General features: G+C 37.9%; 1 protein-coding gene across 1 annotated transcript in view; it reads right to left on the bottom strand.

Moving 5' to 3' along the window:
- Positions 1-1,221: 1,221 nt before the first annotated feature.
- dchs1b (dachsous cadherin-related 1b) overlaps positions 1,222-16,644 on the bottom strand; it is a 90,045-nt gene continuing 74,622 nt past the window's right edge. Inside the window, exons 14-29 of the mRNA XM_028031208.1 lie at positions 16,463-16,578; positions 14,676-14,915; positions 12,964-13,089; positions 12,649-12,858; positions 11,531-11,787; positions 11,235-11,441; positions 10,752-11,148; positions 10,544-10,657; positions 10,219-10,430; positions 9,935-10,086; positions 9,087-9,217; positions 8,694-8,980; positions 7,728-7,869; positions 7,469-7,640; positions 6,260-6,669; positions 1,222-6,179 (exon numbers count right to left, since the gene is read on the bottom strand). Of these exons, the coding sequence (XP_027887009.1) occupies positions 4,135-6,179; positions 6,260-6,669; positions 7,469-7,640; positions 7,728-7,869; positions 8,694-8,980; positions 9,087-9,217; positions 9,935-10,086; positions 10,219-10,430; positions 10,544-10,657; positions 10,752-11,148; positions 11,235-11,441; positions 11,531-11,787; positions 12,649-12,858; positions 12,964-13,089; positions 14,676-14,915; positions 16,463-16,578 (5,218 nt within the window). The 3' untranslated portion in view covers positions 1,222-4,134. The remainder of the gene's footprint in view (positions 6,180-6,259; positions 6,670-7,468; positions 7,641-7,727; positions 7,870-8,693; positions 8,981-9,086; positions 9,218-9,934; positions 10,087-10,218; positions 10,431-10,543; positions 10,658-10,751; positions 11,149-11,234; positions 11,442-11,530; positions 11,788-12,648; positions 12,859-12,963; positions 13,090-14,675; positions 14,916-16,462; positions 16,579-16,644) is intronic.

The following is a 16,644-nucleotide window of genomic DNA, read 5'->3' as shown; positions in this document are numbered from 1 at the left end:
TTGTGGGTTCTTAATAAATCCTGCACCACTGAGGTCACAGCTCGTAATGGTCAAAATCAAAAACCTATTTCCTAGTGATTGCTGATTCTCTCTTTTGTAAACCTATAATGCAAGACATAAGCAATTTTATATTTGTTTACTGTGGTCATCTTAAATATGTCAGACTATCCTTTTCTGAGTACCAAATCACCACCTGGCTATTCTTTATTTTCTTTTAGGTGGGACAGTTTGTAGTTGACAGAAAACAACAGCACATTTGTCCTGTTGAAAGTTGTAGTGTAACAAACATTTTGAGTAATGCTTTCTTGTTCATTTCTACATTGTTTTTCATTGAAAAAGCAGCACAGTTTTAGTGTGTTCACTGAAAAACAGAATCTAGGCCAGCTATTGTTAGCTAGGTAGGCTGATGTGGGACATATGTGGCACTGAGCAGCAGTCTCCAAGTTAATTTATCTGTGTGCTTGTAATTATTTATTGTAGGTTGAGGCAGCAGACTGCAGACAAAACTTTGTTTGCAGGTGAATATCTAGGTCAAGCCAGCAAGTTTTTCTTTTTGATATCTGCAGGTATACCGCTTAGTTCATCTGTTTAAATTAAAATTATGTAGACTGATTGTATGTGTATGGATAACAGTCTAAATTTAGTAACTCACAAATGGGAGGATTTTAGTGGTTTGTCCATTGAACAACTCTCCATTGTAATTAGAGTGCAATTCCATTTTCTATTTACCAGCTGAGATCATATAAATACTAAAATCTTTACCCTTTTTAAAAATAGATCATGCTCATTCAGTCACATTTAATGTGGTTTGTTTGAGGAGTATTTTTTATGTCTTTACACAGATTCTCCATCCATCTTCCTATCAACTCTGACCAATTTGGGCCCAAATTGCATCTTAGGGCTGCAAGTAATTATTTTAGTTATTGATTAATTTATCAGTGAAAATTATTAATTTTCAAAGAATTTACTTTTTAAATTCTATTTTCTTCCATTCAAAAATGTATTTTATAAGTTCAAAATATGTCTATAACAAATGCACACATAGTTTGACCTAATATATGCACTAGATATTTGCAGCTTATTTTTGACTTTTGTTTCTTTTAAGTCTGATTAACTTTTGTAACAGTTCTTCTCTAGTAATCTTAGATTACTAGAGATTACTAGTAATCTTAGATTACTAGAGAAACTTGGATATTCTACAAAGATGAAGTCTGACTCCAGTTTGTCAAAAGAGATCAGTAGGAATTTATTATTTGCTTTAAATACAGGTACAACTTGTCTCTTTGTTATTTCTTTTGGCCATTTGTCCACTGATCAGTCACTGGCATCCATGTTTAAATTGAAGCTTACCAACACAAATGTTTTTGAGCAGTAATAAAATTGTCTTAGCATGTCAGCCACAGCATTCTGCTTTGCATGAGAGAATATGCAGTGTTATGATGAACAAATAACAGAGGTAGAAAACGTATTTTGGAAACAACGGCACATCCAGAAAATGCAATTTGGTTAGATGGTCTGAATGGAAATGAAGAAACACCAACATAAAATGCATTAAACCTGAAAGTAAAACAGACACAAACACTGCACTGTTTGCCAAAATCTTTTACATTCATTGGGGACTGAGGCTTTTGCTTCCCATTTGTTTGGCTCATGAGTTACATTTCTCCAACTTGATTTTTCCACCAAAGCAGTTCCCGTCCTAGGCTGGGGTTAGAGCTTGCTTAACATAGGATCTTTCTGCTTTGAACGCCAAAGTGCAATCTTCAGCCCTGAAAAACACTGCTATTGTATCAACACCTGGGAGTTGAGTCTGGAAGTGAAGTTAAAGAGATGTTACTGACAATCGTGTTAAATACATACAAGTAAGTGTAGCATGATCTATGCGAGTCTAGAGAAAAGACTCACATAGACATAACAAAATTTGTCTTCTAAGCAGTAAGAAAAAGCTATTCAGTTGACTGCGGTAATTTTCAACAATATAAAATTTGCTTCATATGTATCATGAACAGGCTTTTACAGATTTTGATCAAAAATGTCTTGAATAAATATTGTTTCTGAGAAGAAGGATTTTCCAGAAATCCTTCTTCCAGCTCATTCTGGGGGATAATGAGGTGTCCCAGGCAGAAAGTAATACACCACCTTAAACAAGTTCTGGCTAACTCCTCCAATTAGGCTGGGAAAAATCGAAGAGTTTCCTAGTTGTGACCAAATCCTCAAACTACTTCAGCCAAGAGTTTTCATGGCAACGGATTAGATATGTTAGATCTCAGTGATGATCAAGTTCTTTACCTTTTTTGCAGGAGAAACCCAGCCTCTTTACAAAGTAAGGTTATTTGAGCCACCTGGTTTCCTTAAATGAAACTCAAAACATTCATAGAATAAGTAGGTCAAGAGCTTCCCTTTTCTTCATGACAATAGGACTGCTCTGTCCTATTGTCACTCGTGAATAACACTCTTTTGTTGTTCAAAAAGGAAATCAGAAGGGAGAGAATCAAACATGTACTGGATTAGAAAATTATCATGATGTACCTCATGACAGCTTGAGATTTGAACTATAAAAACAGTTCTTAGTTTTGTTTTTATTTTGCTTTTTGTTTTTTCATGGAAACATTTGGGAAACAGCTTTCACTCCTGCCCAAATCTAACAAATGAACTGGTTTTGTGGAAAAAACCTCTTATGTTTAAACTCTTTCAGTTAAGAATCTCAGCTTGTTCATTGTCTTTTCATTAAGCTGAGATATAGACCTTCATAGCCTAATGGCCGTGAATACCGTCGTTGAGGAAGCACTTTTTTCAAAGACACATAGGTGATCAGGAAATTCAGATGTCCCTGAATGACAGTGGGAATGTGCCACTATGTGCAAGCACACACAACATAATACTGAATTACTGGAGAAGCTGAGATTTATATACTTAGCTTAAAAAATAACAAAATTGTCAAGATTTTGTAACAACGATGTTTGGGAAAATATCTTATTTTGTTTAAAAGCCTGTTTATTTTTTTTTAAAGGTGCCATGTTTAGAAGGAAAATGTACGCATTTCTGCTTAATTGTGGCATCTCTTTAGAAGAAACAGACTTTTACGCACTAAGATTTCTTTACAAACAACATTGTTATAACAACAGCCAAAACCAAAGCAAAAAAAAACAGACAAAACATACATTTTCTTATTTTTTGTGCTAAGTTTATGTTGATGATCTTCATTCGACTTCTATTTTGGAGTTGGGCTGATCAATAACTTGACCCCAAAAAGAAATCAGAAAGTAACAATAGGTCAGAAACAGATCAAACTGAGCTGTGCTTGGTTTCCTGTTGCCAAATTGTGGCAGAGAGTCTGTATTTTCATATAAATAATTGTACAAAAACATTTTCCAACATTTTCCACAACTGTCACAAGAGTCTCTAAAAATGTAAGAGATACATACAAATATACATACATGCAAATACACAAAACAATAACCTCTCAATGTAGAGTAATAGACCTGAAATCATATATTCATATAAAAATATAAAAATAAAATCAAAACAAGTGTTCTTTGACGTGGAGGGAATCTCCATTTCTGTCCACTATGTGATGCCTTTGCAGGTCCATCACTGTGTCTCTGCTCATGACCAGAAGCCATTTTAAAAAGCACCCACAACACAAGTTTAATACTGTAGTGTAAAAAAGTTCATTGACACAAAGAGAGGGTCCTTAGCTCTCTGGCCAGCCAGTGAGGTAAACATGAAAAACAGCACATCTATCTATCTACACACTAAGAGATCTCTGACTTTAGGGGCTGGTCAGTGGAAACACTGACCTCCTGACCCTGTTCAGTTCATGGAGATCTATGTCACTTTAAAAAATAAAAGAGTTTGGCTGGTTTTGTCAAACCAGACATGTTTTCACTTTTGTGTATTCCTACAACATTGACAAGTGTCTGAATAACAAACCCAAGTATTAAACTAGGTAAATGTGCAGTGTTTGTCCAAGAGATGTTTGAAACCAAAATTGATCAGCGCATTTGTGAAACGTTTTTTCTTTTGATGAAATCAGTTATACCAGAAAAGTATATGTTCTTCAAAAGAACATTTAGAGGGATTGCATGCTTTGTTCATGACATCAGTCTTAAATCCCTCTGTAAATAGTGCCAATCATATTCTCATCTCATGATCAGGACTTTGCTCAAGTGAAGGCTCTCTGGTGCTAATCATTGATGCAGATGGCCCTTGGTTGACTCCAAATGGAGAAACAGCTGGAGACCGAGCAGCCAAAGGTGACAGGGAAGGAGAGAAGCTTGGCGACATTGCTGCTGAGGAAATTGATCCTTCATGACTAATAGGAGACCTACGAAGAGAGGACAAGTGGGGGAATGTCCGTCCAATTACAGGGACTTTAGGGGGCACGGTCATAGCCCCGGGGTGAGCCACTGATGTGATGAGAGGAGGAGGGTCGATTCTAGGTTTGGGATCCATTTTGGGCTTGGGTTGAAAGGGTTGGCGAGGGTTCTGATTTTGCTGAGTGGTTTCATCTTTTAGCCTGGCAATCTCAGTGAAGACATTGGCGAGAGGTTGGAACTGAGGACACCAGTTGAGCAGGTAATCCCAGTTATAGCTTCCACGAAGCTCCTCATCACTCGCAACAATAGCAGTGAGCGAACCATCAACTGATGGTTTACCATCCTCAGGGAAGGCATAATCCTTGGGGAGGGAAATATTTAAACCACGACCTACTCCTAGGTAACCACCTCCTTCGTCCCTGTAGACTGGGAGCTGGCCAGAAAGCAAGGTCCCACTCAGACTGCCACCCAGTTTCTTTCCTTTGAACCACGTGCTTCCCTCCAAAGCTGCAGGTTCACAGGATATGTCCGAAAGTTGGTCAGCATCCTGCTGAATTCCAGAATCTGGTCCTCTGGCTGAGATGTGTTCCTGCATGGACGAGGTAATAGAGGCAACGCGAGGGTACTCATTAATCATTCGGATTTCATCATCCTCTGCTGCCTCAGCTGATCCTCTACCACTGGAATGAGAGGGGTCCAAAGAGCCTCCTCTAGGGTAGGGACCACCACCAGCTCCTCCCTGATCAGCAACATAACCTGGCAAAGTCTGGTGGTAAATATTGTCTCCTCCAGGTCCCGAGGTGCATTCATCCAATTTCTTTAAGGCAGTTCCTGATGCAAGAGTCCTGTCTTCTGTATCTAGACCTTTTTTCCTTCTGTGTGACTTGACAAGGAAAACTACCACAGCCAAAACTACAAGTAATATGATGACTCCCAGAGATACAGCAATGATAATAATAAGCAGTATGTTTACATCAGCAGCCAAGCCAAAGTTGGTATTAGTGACGTCAATGGAGATCTGGGTGGATGTAGAACGAGAGGCATCAAGTGGACTGTGAGCTTTTACATCCAGGGTCATAACTCTGGTTTCCCGTTTAGCCCGGCCTGACCCACCACTGCTGCTGCTGGAACTATCTAACTTAAGAAAAATCACACCAGTAGTTTTGTTTACATCAAAATATGGTGAGTTGGAAGTTATAGAGTAGAGAACAACACCATCCACTCCTTCATCCTCATCCTGTGCTTGAACCTGGCCAATGCTCTGGCCTTTCTTGGCGCCCTCTGGCACTTCGAAGGAGAATTCACTGGAAGTGAACAGTGGGTCATACTCATCTTCACCTGTGACAAACACCTGTACGGTTACAGTTGCCGAATGGTTGCCTGAATCCACAGCCAAGGCTTCAAAATTGAAGGAGTTGATCTTTTCATAGTCAAATGTAAATTTACTTCGAATTTCTCCTGAATTCTGGTCCACAACAAAGTTGTCCTTTCCTTTTCCAGACCTCTCCACCATGTAGTACTTCAGTTGGCCAAAAACCCCTGTGTCATGGTCTATGGCATGGAGAACAGTCACAGCTGAGTTTGCTGGCTGGTTTTCCTGAATACTGGCTGTTAGGACATCCACAGGAAAGAATGGATGGTTGTCGTTTACATCCTTTACTTCAACAATGACTGGAGCTAGTGCAAAATGGCCATTGCCATCTGTGGCTTGAATAATGATAATGTGCATAGATTGGTGTTCGCGGTCAAGTGTTTGCTCAAGCTTAATGGCTCCAGTCCACTGGTCAATGGAAAATAGGTTCACCTCATCTCCAGAGCTGATGGTATATTGGACTTCGGCATTGGGAGTTGAGTCTGGGTCTGCAAATTGAAACAGAAGAAGCAGATTAAAAAGAAGGAACAGTAACTAAATTAGGTAAACATATAAAACATTTTCCCACCTGTTGCAGTCAGTCGTATAATCTCAGTCCCAGAGGCCGCTCCCTCGCTGAGTGACACAGTATATTCTGCTCTAGTGAACACTGGAGGGTTGTCATTAACATCAGTGATGGTTATCATTGCAGCAACATTAGAACTCCTTTGGGGGACACCTCGGTCTGACACCACCACAGTGAGGTTATAAAGTGGTTTGATTTCAAAGTCAAGCCTCTCAGCCAATAGCAGAGTTCCGACTGTCTGAAAGCCCCGTCCTTCCAGGAAACGTACGCTGCTCTCAATCTGAAATGCATTTCCTTCATTTCCGCTGGCAATGGCAAAGTCAAAGCCACAGTTTTCTCGTGACAGGTCACTGTCAAAGGCCTCAAAGGTCAAAACTGTTGACCCTGGGATGGCGTCTTCAGAAACTGTAGCCCTGCATACAGAAAAATATCACATACAAGAATTAATGCTGAGACTAGGCCACCATGCTCCAAGGTTTACTAATACAACAGAATCATTTAGAATATTGCCACAAAGTTAATTTATTCCAGTAATTCAGGTAAAAAGAAAAACTGACATATATAACACAATCCACAGCCTTGAGTGGATTGTGAGACAAATATCATTCATGAGTGTGCTTGAGATCAACCATGGCCTTATCTGCCATTTACCATAGTATTACTGCATTTGTCTGAGCAGAAAATCTCATAAACATAAATAAAATATTAAAATAAAAATATTCTAGGTATTGTTAGGAGCAAGATAAAAGACAACAGACCCAAACCATGCAGAAGAGTTAAAAGTTGCTTTTAGGACAAGTTGGTCTTCTTGAACACCCTTGCAATGCCACAGGCTGGTTGTCTTCATGCAATGCAGCATTCATGTATTAATTAATGCAAAATCAAACCCAACCAAGTACTGACTGCATTTACTTTACAATATGTGAATATATTTTTCAATAACAAACGTTTTTCTTTTAAATATTTTATTAGTCTTATGTAATATACTTTTCTGAGAATATGAATTTGGATTTTTCCTAACTAAGCAAAAATAAAAAATAAAAAAATAAAACAATTCTACAAATGAGTACTTAGATATATTTTTCTGTTTTTATGGAAACTATATAATATGAAATAGCTATAATAGCTTTCTCTATGTGCTGCTGAAATAAATTAACTTTGCAATGATGTTCTGATTTATTCAGATGCACCTGTAAACAAATGTTGACTAACCTGTACTCTGACTGGTGAAACACAGGAGAATTGTCATTGACATCAGATATTTGAACTTGGACTGTAGTAAGAGTGAAGAGTGGAGGTGAGCCTCCATCTCGAGCTTCAATGACAATGTTTACTGCTGGGCATTCAGGGTCAAACTCAGCTCGGTGATTGATAAACAAGGTTCCTGGACAGAAAAGGCAATCTAGTCACTGCAAAAAAATGCAGTGAGGATCAAGTAATATAGAAAACTGCCAAACATAGATAATCTTACCATTGCTGGGGTTAATATAATAACCCTCCTGAGTGGACGACATCACTCTGTAGGTGATCTTTCCATTATCTCCAGAGTCCTTGTCAGTAGCTGTTACTGTGATAACTGCACTTCCAGGTGGTGTGTGCTCAGGCAGGGTAATCTGGAGGTTTAAGAATTGATTAATTAATTAACTAACAGTAAACAAATAATTGGAAAATGTACTGAATTTATGTAGCATCTTTCCAGTCATACTGACTACTCAAACTCAAACTTAAATTGTATTTATCAATTGACAGCCCTAGCTTTTTGTTGCATACAAATATCTAAAAAATTGACTTTTCAAACAACAACTCAACAAAACATGCCAGTTTTCCCTTTACTAACAGAAAAAAATGTGAACATGTTAAAATGTTTTTTTGGGATAATTTGATTTGTTGTCTTTTTGTGAAGAAGTGTGAATGGAACAGTTACACAGGGCAAAAAAGGGAAACCAGTTACATAAATACTGTTATAAATCCTCTAAATCCAAGTCAAAAGGGCAATAGGCAGTAGCCCCACAGATGAGGAAAAGTGCATATCATAGCACAGTCCCTGTTTTTCCTCAGAGTGTGCTAATGTTGAGGTAATTTCCTGACACAGTTTATATAGGCTCATCTCTACAACTTTTCACCAGTTAAAATTAGGCAGTTAACTTTTATCGCCCACAGTGTGTGCACACAGGCAATGTGCCTGCATGTTTTTACAACAGTTTTAAAGCTGTGTGCTGCAGCGACAATTTCTGGTGTAAAATTTATTATGGTGTCAAGTCTTTAGAGGTGTAAAGAGGTCAAAAATGTAAAAGACAAATATGACTGTGTGCATTTCCTAATGCAGATGTAATTTATAGTGCACATTAAAAACAATGATTTCAATGAGTTTACATTCATACAACAGTAAAAAAAAAAAAAAGGAAATTTTATTTCCCTTCTTTATAGGTCATCCTACCTGATAGAGACCTTGGGTGAATGTAGGTGCATTGTCGTTAATATCCTCCACGACAATTGTAATGTTTGCCTCAGTTTGGTGCTGGCTGTCTGTGGCTCTGACAGTTAGGGTGTACCATGTTTTCTCTTCAAAGTCCAGCGGGCCAGTGAGTGATACACCCCCACTGTAACGGTGAATCCCAAATTTTCCTAAAGCTGTTGGGTCAAGCTGCAAGGAGTAGGACAGGGCAGGGCTGGAGTCAACGTCGTTGCCCGTCACAAGAGTAATCTCTGTGCCGATTAATGTATCTGACAAGAAAGGGTATTAAGAAAATGAGACATAAATATGTTTGTTGTACTTAATAGTTCATGATGAACATAAAACAGATATTGTTTAAAAGTTAAAAATACTCACTTTCTGGGATGTGAACCTCCTGAGGTAAGGGGATAGTAGGACTGTTGTCATTCTGATCAACAATTATCACTGTCAGTGTAGATGAACCAGCCAATCTTGGACTTCCTCTGTCTGTTGCAGTAACTACTAGCCTGTGAGTTGGGAATTGTTTTTTTTACAAAGATATTATGGATATCAAAATATATAATAGGAAGAGAACATGAATATGTACATATAAAGCACCCAATCAAGTCATTAAGGTTAGGCTGTGTAACAGCTCTTAAAATAAAATTCATATTTTATTGCAGTAGCATAACCTCACATTAAACATTGCTAAAATATATTTCCCTGAAGAAATTTCTTCCATTTCACAACAACAAATCATTTCTTACAATTAGCCCAACCACTAAAAATTCAAATGAAAATATAATAAAAGCATCTTTTTGGTTTTAAAGAAGTGTCTCAAAACTTTTAGCAAGTACTCCATAACCTTCTGTTTCATGAAGGGCTACATATAGATTCATATTGAAACAAATTTCTTTCAGTCATTTCTTAAAACGAGTAACACAACAAAACATGCAGTTTAAGGATTTTATATATCTGTTCAACTTTACTAGTCCGGAAATACCGACAACAAACTAGCAACACACCTAAGCCTACCAAAGTCTAACAACTTGGAGGGTGAAAAACAAGAAGAGGAACAACTAAAGACTCCATGTACTTACAAGGAGTCTTTTGTGATATTACAAACACTTATAATGTTTTTTGAATTAATATTCAATATATTGTGCAGCACTAATATGTATTCTGCAAGGATGTATGTTAATTGTTTTTGTGCATGTTTATCAGGACTAATGATTTATCCTCACTTGGTTTTTGTAAAGATCTCCCGGTCCATGATGGCAGCTGTCGTGATGCTTCCTGTCATCGGGTCGATCTTAAACAGGCCGCTCATGCTTGATGACTGGATGGAGTAGGTCACCTGACCATTTTGCCCTTGATCCACATCCTCGGCCACCACCTGGGAAAAGAATTGAGGAGGGAATTTAAAAAACCCCAAAACATGTTCATTTTACCTCTAGAACTGTCAATGGGTTTAATACTGATAGTAAGAGTTAGTAATGTAAAGTCAACATTAATGACTTTTAGACACCTGTATAATTGGCATTTCATATCCTTGTGCCTCTTTCATGTAGGCAACATAATTCTGCAACTGGAAGCGAGGAAGGTTGTCATTAACATCCTGAAGCACCAAATTAATAGCCATGAATGATGTGGAGGACACAGTTTCAGCTTTCACAACAAGACGGAGTCGGGGACTGTCCTCAAAATCTAGTCCCTGGGAGCTATGCACCCAAATTTCACCTACAGGACAGATGGTGAAAAGAAAATATCTGTTAACAAGACTGATGGGGAAGATTCTCAAACTGGGACAGCTTTATACACTAATAGTTTTCAAGCAAACTGGATAATCTCACCTGATGAGGAGCTGATACTGAAAGCCTGCTTTTTGTTCCCACTAAAAAGACTATAGCTGATCCCCATACGTGTGCCATCAGGATACTGAGCCTGAGTCTGAGCCACTGCTGTGCCTAGAATTGTGAATCAGAAACAATATTACTTACTGTGAGATTAGAGAAACTGACAAACAATTCAAGTCCCTGATTCCAAACAATGCTCCCCAACCTTTTGCAGCATTTTCCTGTATGCTGACATCTCGAGCATTCCTTGAGAATCGAATGCCATTGTACTCCACTTCCTTTACAAAAATTACCACCACTCCTTGTGCAGACTGTGCTGGGCTCCCTTGGTCCATGGCCTCCACTATCAAGGTCCTTTGAGCCTGAGTAAGGTCTCTTAGCGGTTCAGTGGCCTGGATCTCCCCAGTCAGTGAATTGATGCTGAAGCCCTTCACAGATGTGGCAAAGCGATAAAAGACAGAACCGTTGGCACCAAAGTCCTTATCCTCAGCCTTCATAGTGGCTAAAACACGCTGGGAACGCCTGTTGGAAACTTCGATGATCAACGGGTCTTGTATGAAGAAGGGAGCATTGTCATTGACATCAAGAATGGTGACCATCACCTGTTGGGTAAATGTCCCATAAGTTAAAAAGATAAAATCATTGTGTGAGTGTAGCAACTGGTCACCATCAGCACCAATGTTTTTACCTGAGCAGAAGAGTTTCTGGGCATAGCAGGAGAAAGGTCCACAGCAAACACCTGAAAGCTGTATGACGCCAATTTTTCCCGATCCAAAGGTGCTGACGTGGTGATACGACCACTCTCTTCATCGACTGTGAATGCTCCATGTGCCTCCTGGCTAAGAAAATACAGGATCTTCCCATTAAGATCATCATCAGCATCTGTTGCTGACACCTGGAAAAGAAGGATAAATTATTCAGCAATATGTTAATAAACTGAGTGCTCATTTGAAGCTCTGATTATTTTTTAAACATCTGTCTTACTTGCAGAACTTGAAAACCCTCTGCAGCATCCTCAGAGACCTCCGTGTTATAGCTGTTTCTTTTAAAAACTGGGCTGTTGTCATTGACATCTAACACTTTCACTCTAACTGTGGCAGTAGCACTGAGAGGAGGACTCCCTCGGTCCTTGGCCACCACCTCCAAGTTATATTCCGCAATTGTCTCCCTGTCAAGTCCGCGTGAGGTGGACAGAGCTCCCGTGCTAGGGTGGAGTTGGAAGGCTCCATCAAAGTCTCCCGCTACAATGATAATAGAGAAAAAACATCAGCAAAGTCTTGTGTTTCATGGAACCTTGATCTTTTAATAATTAAGTAATCCAAGCAAGTTTGTGGTCACAATAAAAGTCTCTTGAACGTGTAGGGAGCACAGTAATTACAAAAGCCAGATGAAATGGAATTATGTGCATCTCAAACAAAAGATATCACCATATCTCTGATGATATAGGTGCACAGGGATTGTTAATTTTGCTTTCAAACTAATGAAAAAATTATTAGGGATAGTTAATTTGGAAGTACCATGTACACAAGAATTAAAATTTAAATTACATTAAACACCACTGGGCATATTAGTATATAAACAATTGTTCGAGCTCCAGCTACAATTTTATTTATTCATTTATTTTGAAAATGATAGTGGTATAAAATAACTGAATTATGTTGTTACTGATTATATTGTTAACATAATCTGTGACATAGGTTTCTGTATAATCCATACTGGGCAGATGTAATTGTTTTTCAAACATTATTTAATACTGTAAAATCAACACTGACCACTAAATGACAAAAAGTACTTCCAGAATGTTCTTTTGTATTATGTTGAACATGCATCAACAGACATTTAAGTTGCGTTATTACTGGAAGAAGGTGAGTCAGTTTCATGACAGCAGTCCAAATGGGGCTGATTATATAGATATATCAAATTTTAAAAAAAATGCCTGGTCCTTTCAAGCATGGAAAAATCTCAAAATAAAAAGCATTGTTTGGACACATTCTGAAACACCATTATGCATGATCTGAAGAAACATACAGAAATTAACCCGATAACAAAAATGAATAATATAAATCACTGTCTAAGATTAAAAACAAAATGCTATCTCTCACCTGCAATTCTGTATTCGAGTTCTCCACCAGGACCAGAGTCTGGATCTGTGGCCTTGATAAAGCAAAGCTCTACAGGATCCTGGTTTTCTGGCACCTCGAGTTCATACAACGACTTTGCAAATATAGGAATGTTGTCGTTCACATCCTGGACCTCCACACGGACAACAGCTTTGGCAAAATTTGCAGGCAGTCCTCCATCTCTGGCATACACTGATGAGAAATTATCAGCTGACAGTTTACGCTGATACACAAACCAGGGAGCTTTTCTACCTAATAGAGCATGTTCAGTTGTGTAAAATAACATGTTTTGATTACCAGTGAGTGTGTAATGATCCTGAACCTCTGTGTCAAGTTCCTTTGTGGTGATGATGACTCCTGTCAAAGGATTTATGACAAAACCATCTTCTGTAACACCTCCATATGTTATATGACCATTAGAACCTGTTATGAAAACAACAAAACAAATTAAATATTTATGGAAACATGAAACATTAATGAACAAACAGTATGAAAATCAAGGAATACAGGCTACAGCTGACAGGTGAGAAGTATGGCTTTGAATCTGTAATTCGAAAATATGATTGGCACAGCTTCATTCTGATCTGGGAAGCTGATTAGAGTTGTTGGGTTGGATGGAGCTAAATACATCGAAATCCTAGAATAAAACCTGCTAGAGGCTGTAAAAGACTTCCTTTCAGCTGGACAATAACATTAATCAGTCTGAGCTCCAATGAAATGAAGACCAGGCGTTTTAAACTCTTTCACAGAAAGGACCAAAAGTTTAGAAAAAAATACATAAAAGCAATAGCACAGTATATAACAGAGAGGTGAAAACATGCCTTTTAGCAGAAAAAAATGGAACACACGCAACAGTAATAGCCATTTTTTGCCAGATATTTGGCATTGTTTTTGCCACAAGTTCATCAATGTTTGGAGCCAGATGTTTGGTGTTTTTATTGTGCTGCAGCTCAAAAAATGTCACCAAAACACCATCATCTGAGAACAGTTCCTTACACATGCATGTACTAGTCGGAGCTGGAACAATGTCTCTGGAATGAAGAGCAGAAACTGTGCAGAACCCAAGGAGTCATACTTTGCCTTGAATGAGCTGACATTCCATTTCTGCTTTCTGCAAGCTCCATCAAGATTTGTGGAGGTGTCCTACTTGCATCTACTTGAACCGCAAGCTTGCTGTCGTGGTGTATTAAAGAATCCATAGTTTGATTGGTGTGGCATTATGTATTCCACTGGTGGGTTAAGAATAAAGATCTAAAATTATCTTGTGGGAAGGACACAATTCTGTTGCAAGCTGGATATGCCATGTGGAAATTGAGCTTGACATATCTGGTTTAGAGCAAACCATATTCTGTTTTAGAATGGTTCAGTCAAAGTCCACACATAAATCTAGTTGAGAATTCTTGGCAAGACTTGAGAAATGCTGCTCACTGACACTCTCCATCCAATCTGACTGAGCTTGATCTATTCTCTTAGGTAGAATTATATATATATATGTATATATATATATATATATATATATATATATATATATATATATATATATATATTATATATATATATATATATTATATATATATATATACATATATATATATATATATATATATATATATATATATATATATATATATATATATATATAAAAGAGTTTCTAGATATGCAAGGTAGAAATATAGCATAAAAGAAGTTCAGCCGTTAAATTTCAGCAGTTCACGTTGTCTCTAACTAACTCAGTGGTGGGCTGAATACAAAAACATTTCATGTGGCATCACAAAAGATGGGATGCAAATACTTTTTTCAAGCCCTATAAGCTTCTGTAACTGCAACATTTGAATAACTCAACACTTTTCTCTCAGTATTTATGAATATGCAAACTATCTTTGCTACAGGATAGTAGCAAAGATAGTTTTAATATAGTTTTAATGGGCTATGTCTAGCCCATTAAAAAGTCAGAACATATTAATAAGTCAACCAGCTTTATTTTTATTATAGACTCTCTTTCAGCAAACCTTGATCTCGATCTGTGGCCGTTATAGTATATACAGTGGTTCCTGGTCCTCGATTTTCCATTATTTGGGCCTCGAACTCAGCCTGATGAAACACCGGCGCTTCGTCGTTCACATCAATAACCTGCACACACAACACCTGGGAGGTGGAGAGCTGCGGTACCCCATGATCCTCTGCTACGACAGTTAGATTGAAGACCTCCTGCTCTTCCCGGTCCAGGGCTTTAAGGATAGAGAGGGAGCCTGCAACAGAAAGAATGTATAAAATAGTTTATTGGAACTCTTTAAGAAGTATTACTTTACCTTAAAGTTTTATAACCTTAACATATTTTCCACTGAAATTGCTATTTAATTTACACACTTTTAAGTTGCTTTCAAATCTCATCTTTAAATCTGCAAGGCACCAGCTGGTGTGTGAATGTGTGTAACTTATGTGAATCACTTTAATTCACATAGATCTGTGAATTACAACCTGAGTGCTCAGAGACTGGGCTCAGTTACTTTCCTCGCTTTTCTGTCTCCATCCCTCAGCCCTACTGCAATCCCACCAACTAAAAGAAGGGTCAGCCAAAGTGAGAGGAAATATGAAATACATGTTTGCATTTGTGTGTTTGTACTTTACAGAGAATTGTGCAAAGTTTAGCTTTAGTGCCTGAGAGATGTGTAATTTATAAATGCCACAGCAAATCAAGGATACACTGTGTGCCGATGCCTTTGTGAGAGCTGAGACTCTAATGTCCCTGGAGGATTTTTGTCTGTTTCATTTAAAGGCAGGAGCAGGAAAACCATGTACCATGTATGAAAAAACAAGGGTCATCATGACCCTTGTTTTTTCGCACCCTTTCCTTTTTACTTATTTAATAGCAATTTGTAGGAAAGACCACCAAATAATTCAGATCAACATTTTTGTTTACAGCTGTTAAGTATTGCCTTAATACTCTGACTTTCATGTAACATAAATTATTCTCTACAAATATTAATTAGAGTTATTAAGTAGAGTTATGTGAGCAACCAACTCAGAAGAAACCTTTCTGAGCACTTCATAAAATCAACAAGAAAACTTAACAGATTGTAGAGCAATCTTGGCCATTTATAAGCAATAAACAGTGTAATGTTACCTTCTACATAAGCCATTAAGTTTGGCAAGCCTCGTCACAATGCATGCTAATCTGCCATTACATCTCAAAATAACTCCAGACTTAACGCCACACAACCCAGAAGTGAAATCAACCCAACAGATACTCAAAAGTAATGACGTTAAGACTTTCTTCCTTCTGGAAGTTGCATTAAGTGTCTGTTTAATGGTTCTTAACCCCAGTCAGAGCTGAGTGTGCCACCAATGCCCAGCCTCACATATGAAGTGTCAAAGACTGAACATATAATTCCAATTCAGCATTCCAATTGGCAAAATAAAGATTATGTTTCATGAACAAATCTATTAAGAAACATTAGAAAACTGCTAACAATGCAAAACATTTCTTCAAAGGACTGAGTGTTCCCCTAGTACATTAAGTTATGAGAGTTACTTAGGAAGTTCAGATGGAGCACTTTAAGTGAGTATTTTTTATTATCCAAGTTTCATCCATATCCATGAGAAAACTATCGCTCACAAACCAGAGAGGAAAGAAGTCCTGCTATTTGCTGGTGAAGAAAATGAATCTGAACTTTTCTTCTTCTGTTCATTGAAAACCTATAAATTCCCTTGATTAAATACAATCTCCGCATACAATTTTTGTCTGTGGAACATTGTCTTGTTTTTGTTTGAAGTTTCATACTTAAAATAAGTTTACCTGTGTTAGGATTGAGAGTGAAACGACCTGCACTATTGCCTGCTTGGATTCTGTAAGATACTCTGCCATTTTCACCTTCATCTTTATCGCGTGCCACCACATACAAAATCACAAACCTGTTGGTGAAGATGAAAGCAAAATTAAAATCACAACAGAAACATAGGAGTAACTTTAATCTAGAT

This window comes from Xiphophorus couchianus, chromosome 11 (assembly GCF_001444195.1).
Source record: "Xiphophorus couchianus chromosome 11, X_couchianus-1.0, whole genome shotgun sequence".
Taxonomy (NCBI): Eukaryota; Metazoa; Chordata; class Actinopteri; order Cyprinodontiformes; family Poeciliidae; genus Xiphophorus; species Xiphophorus couchianus.
Note: the sequence above shows the minus strand (reverse complement) of the source record. Positions and strands in the feature narration are given on the sequence as shown.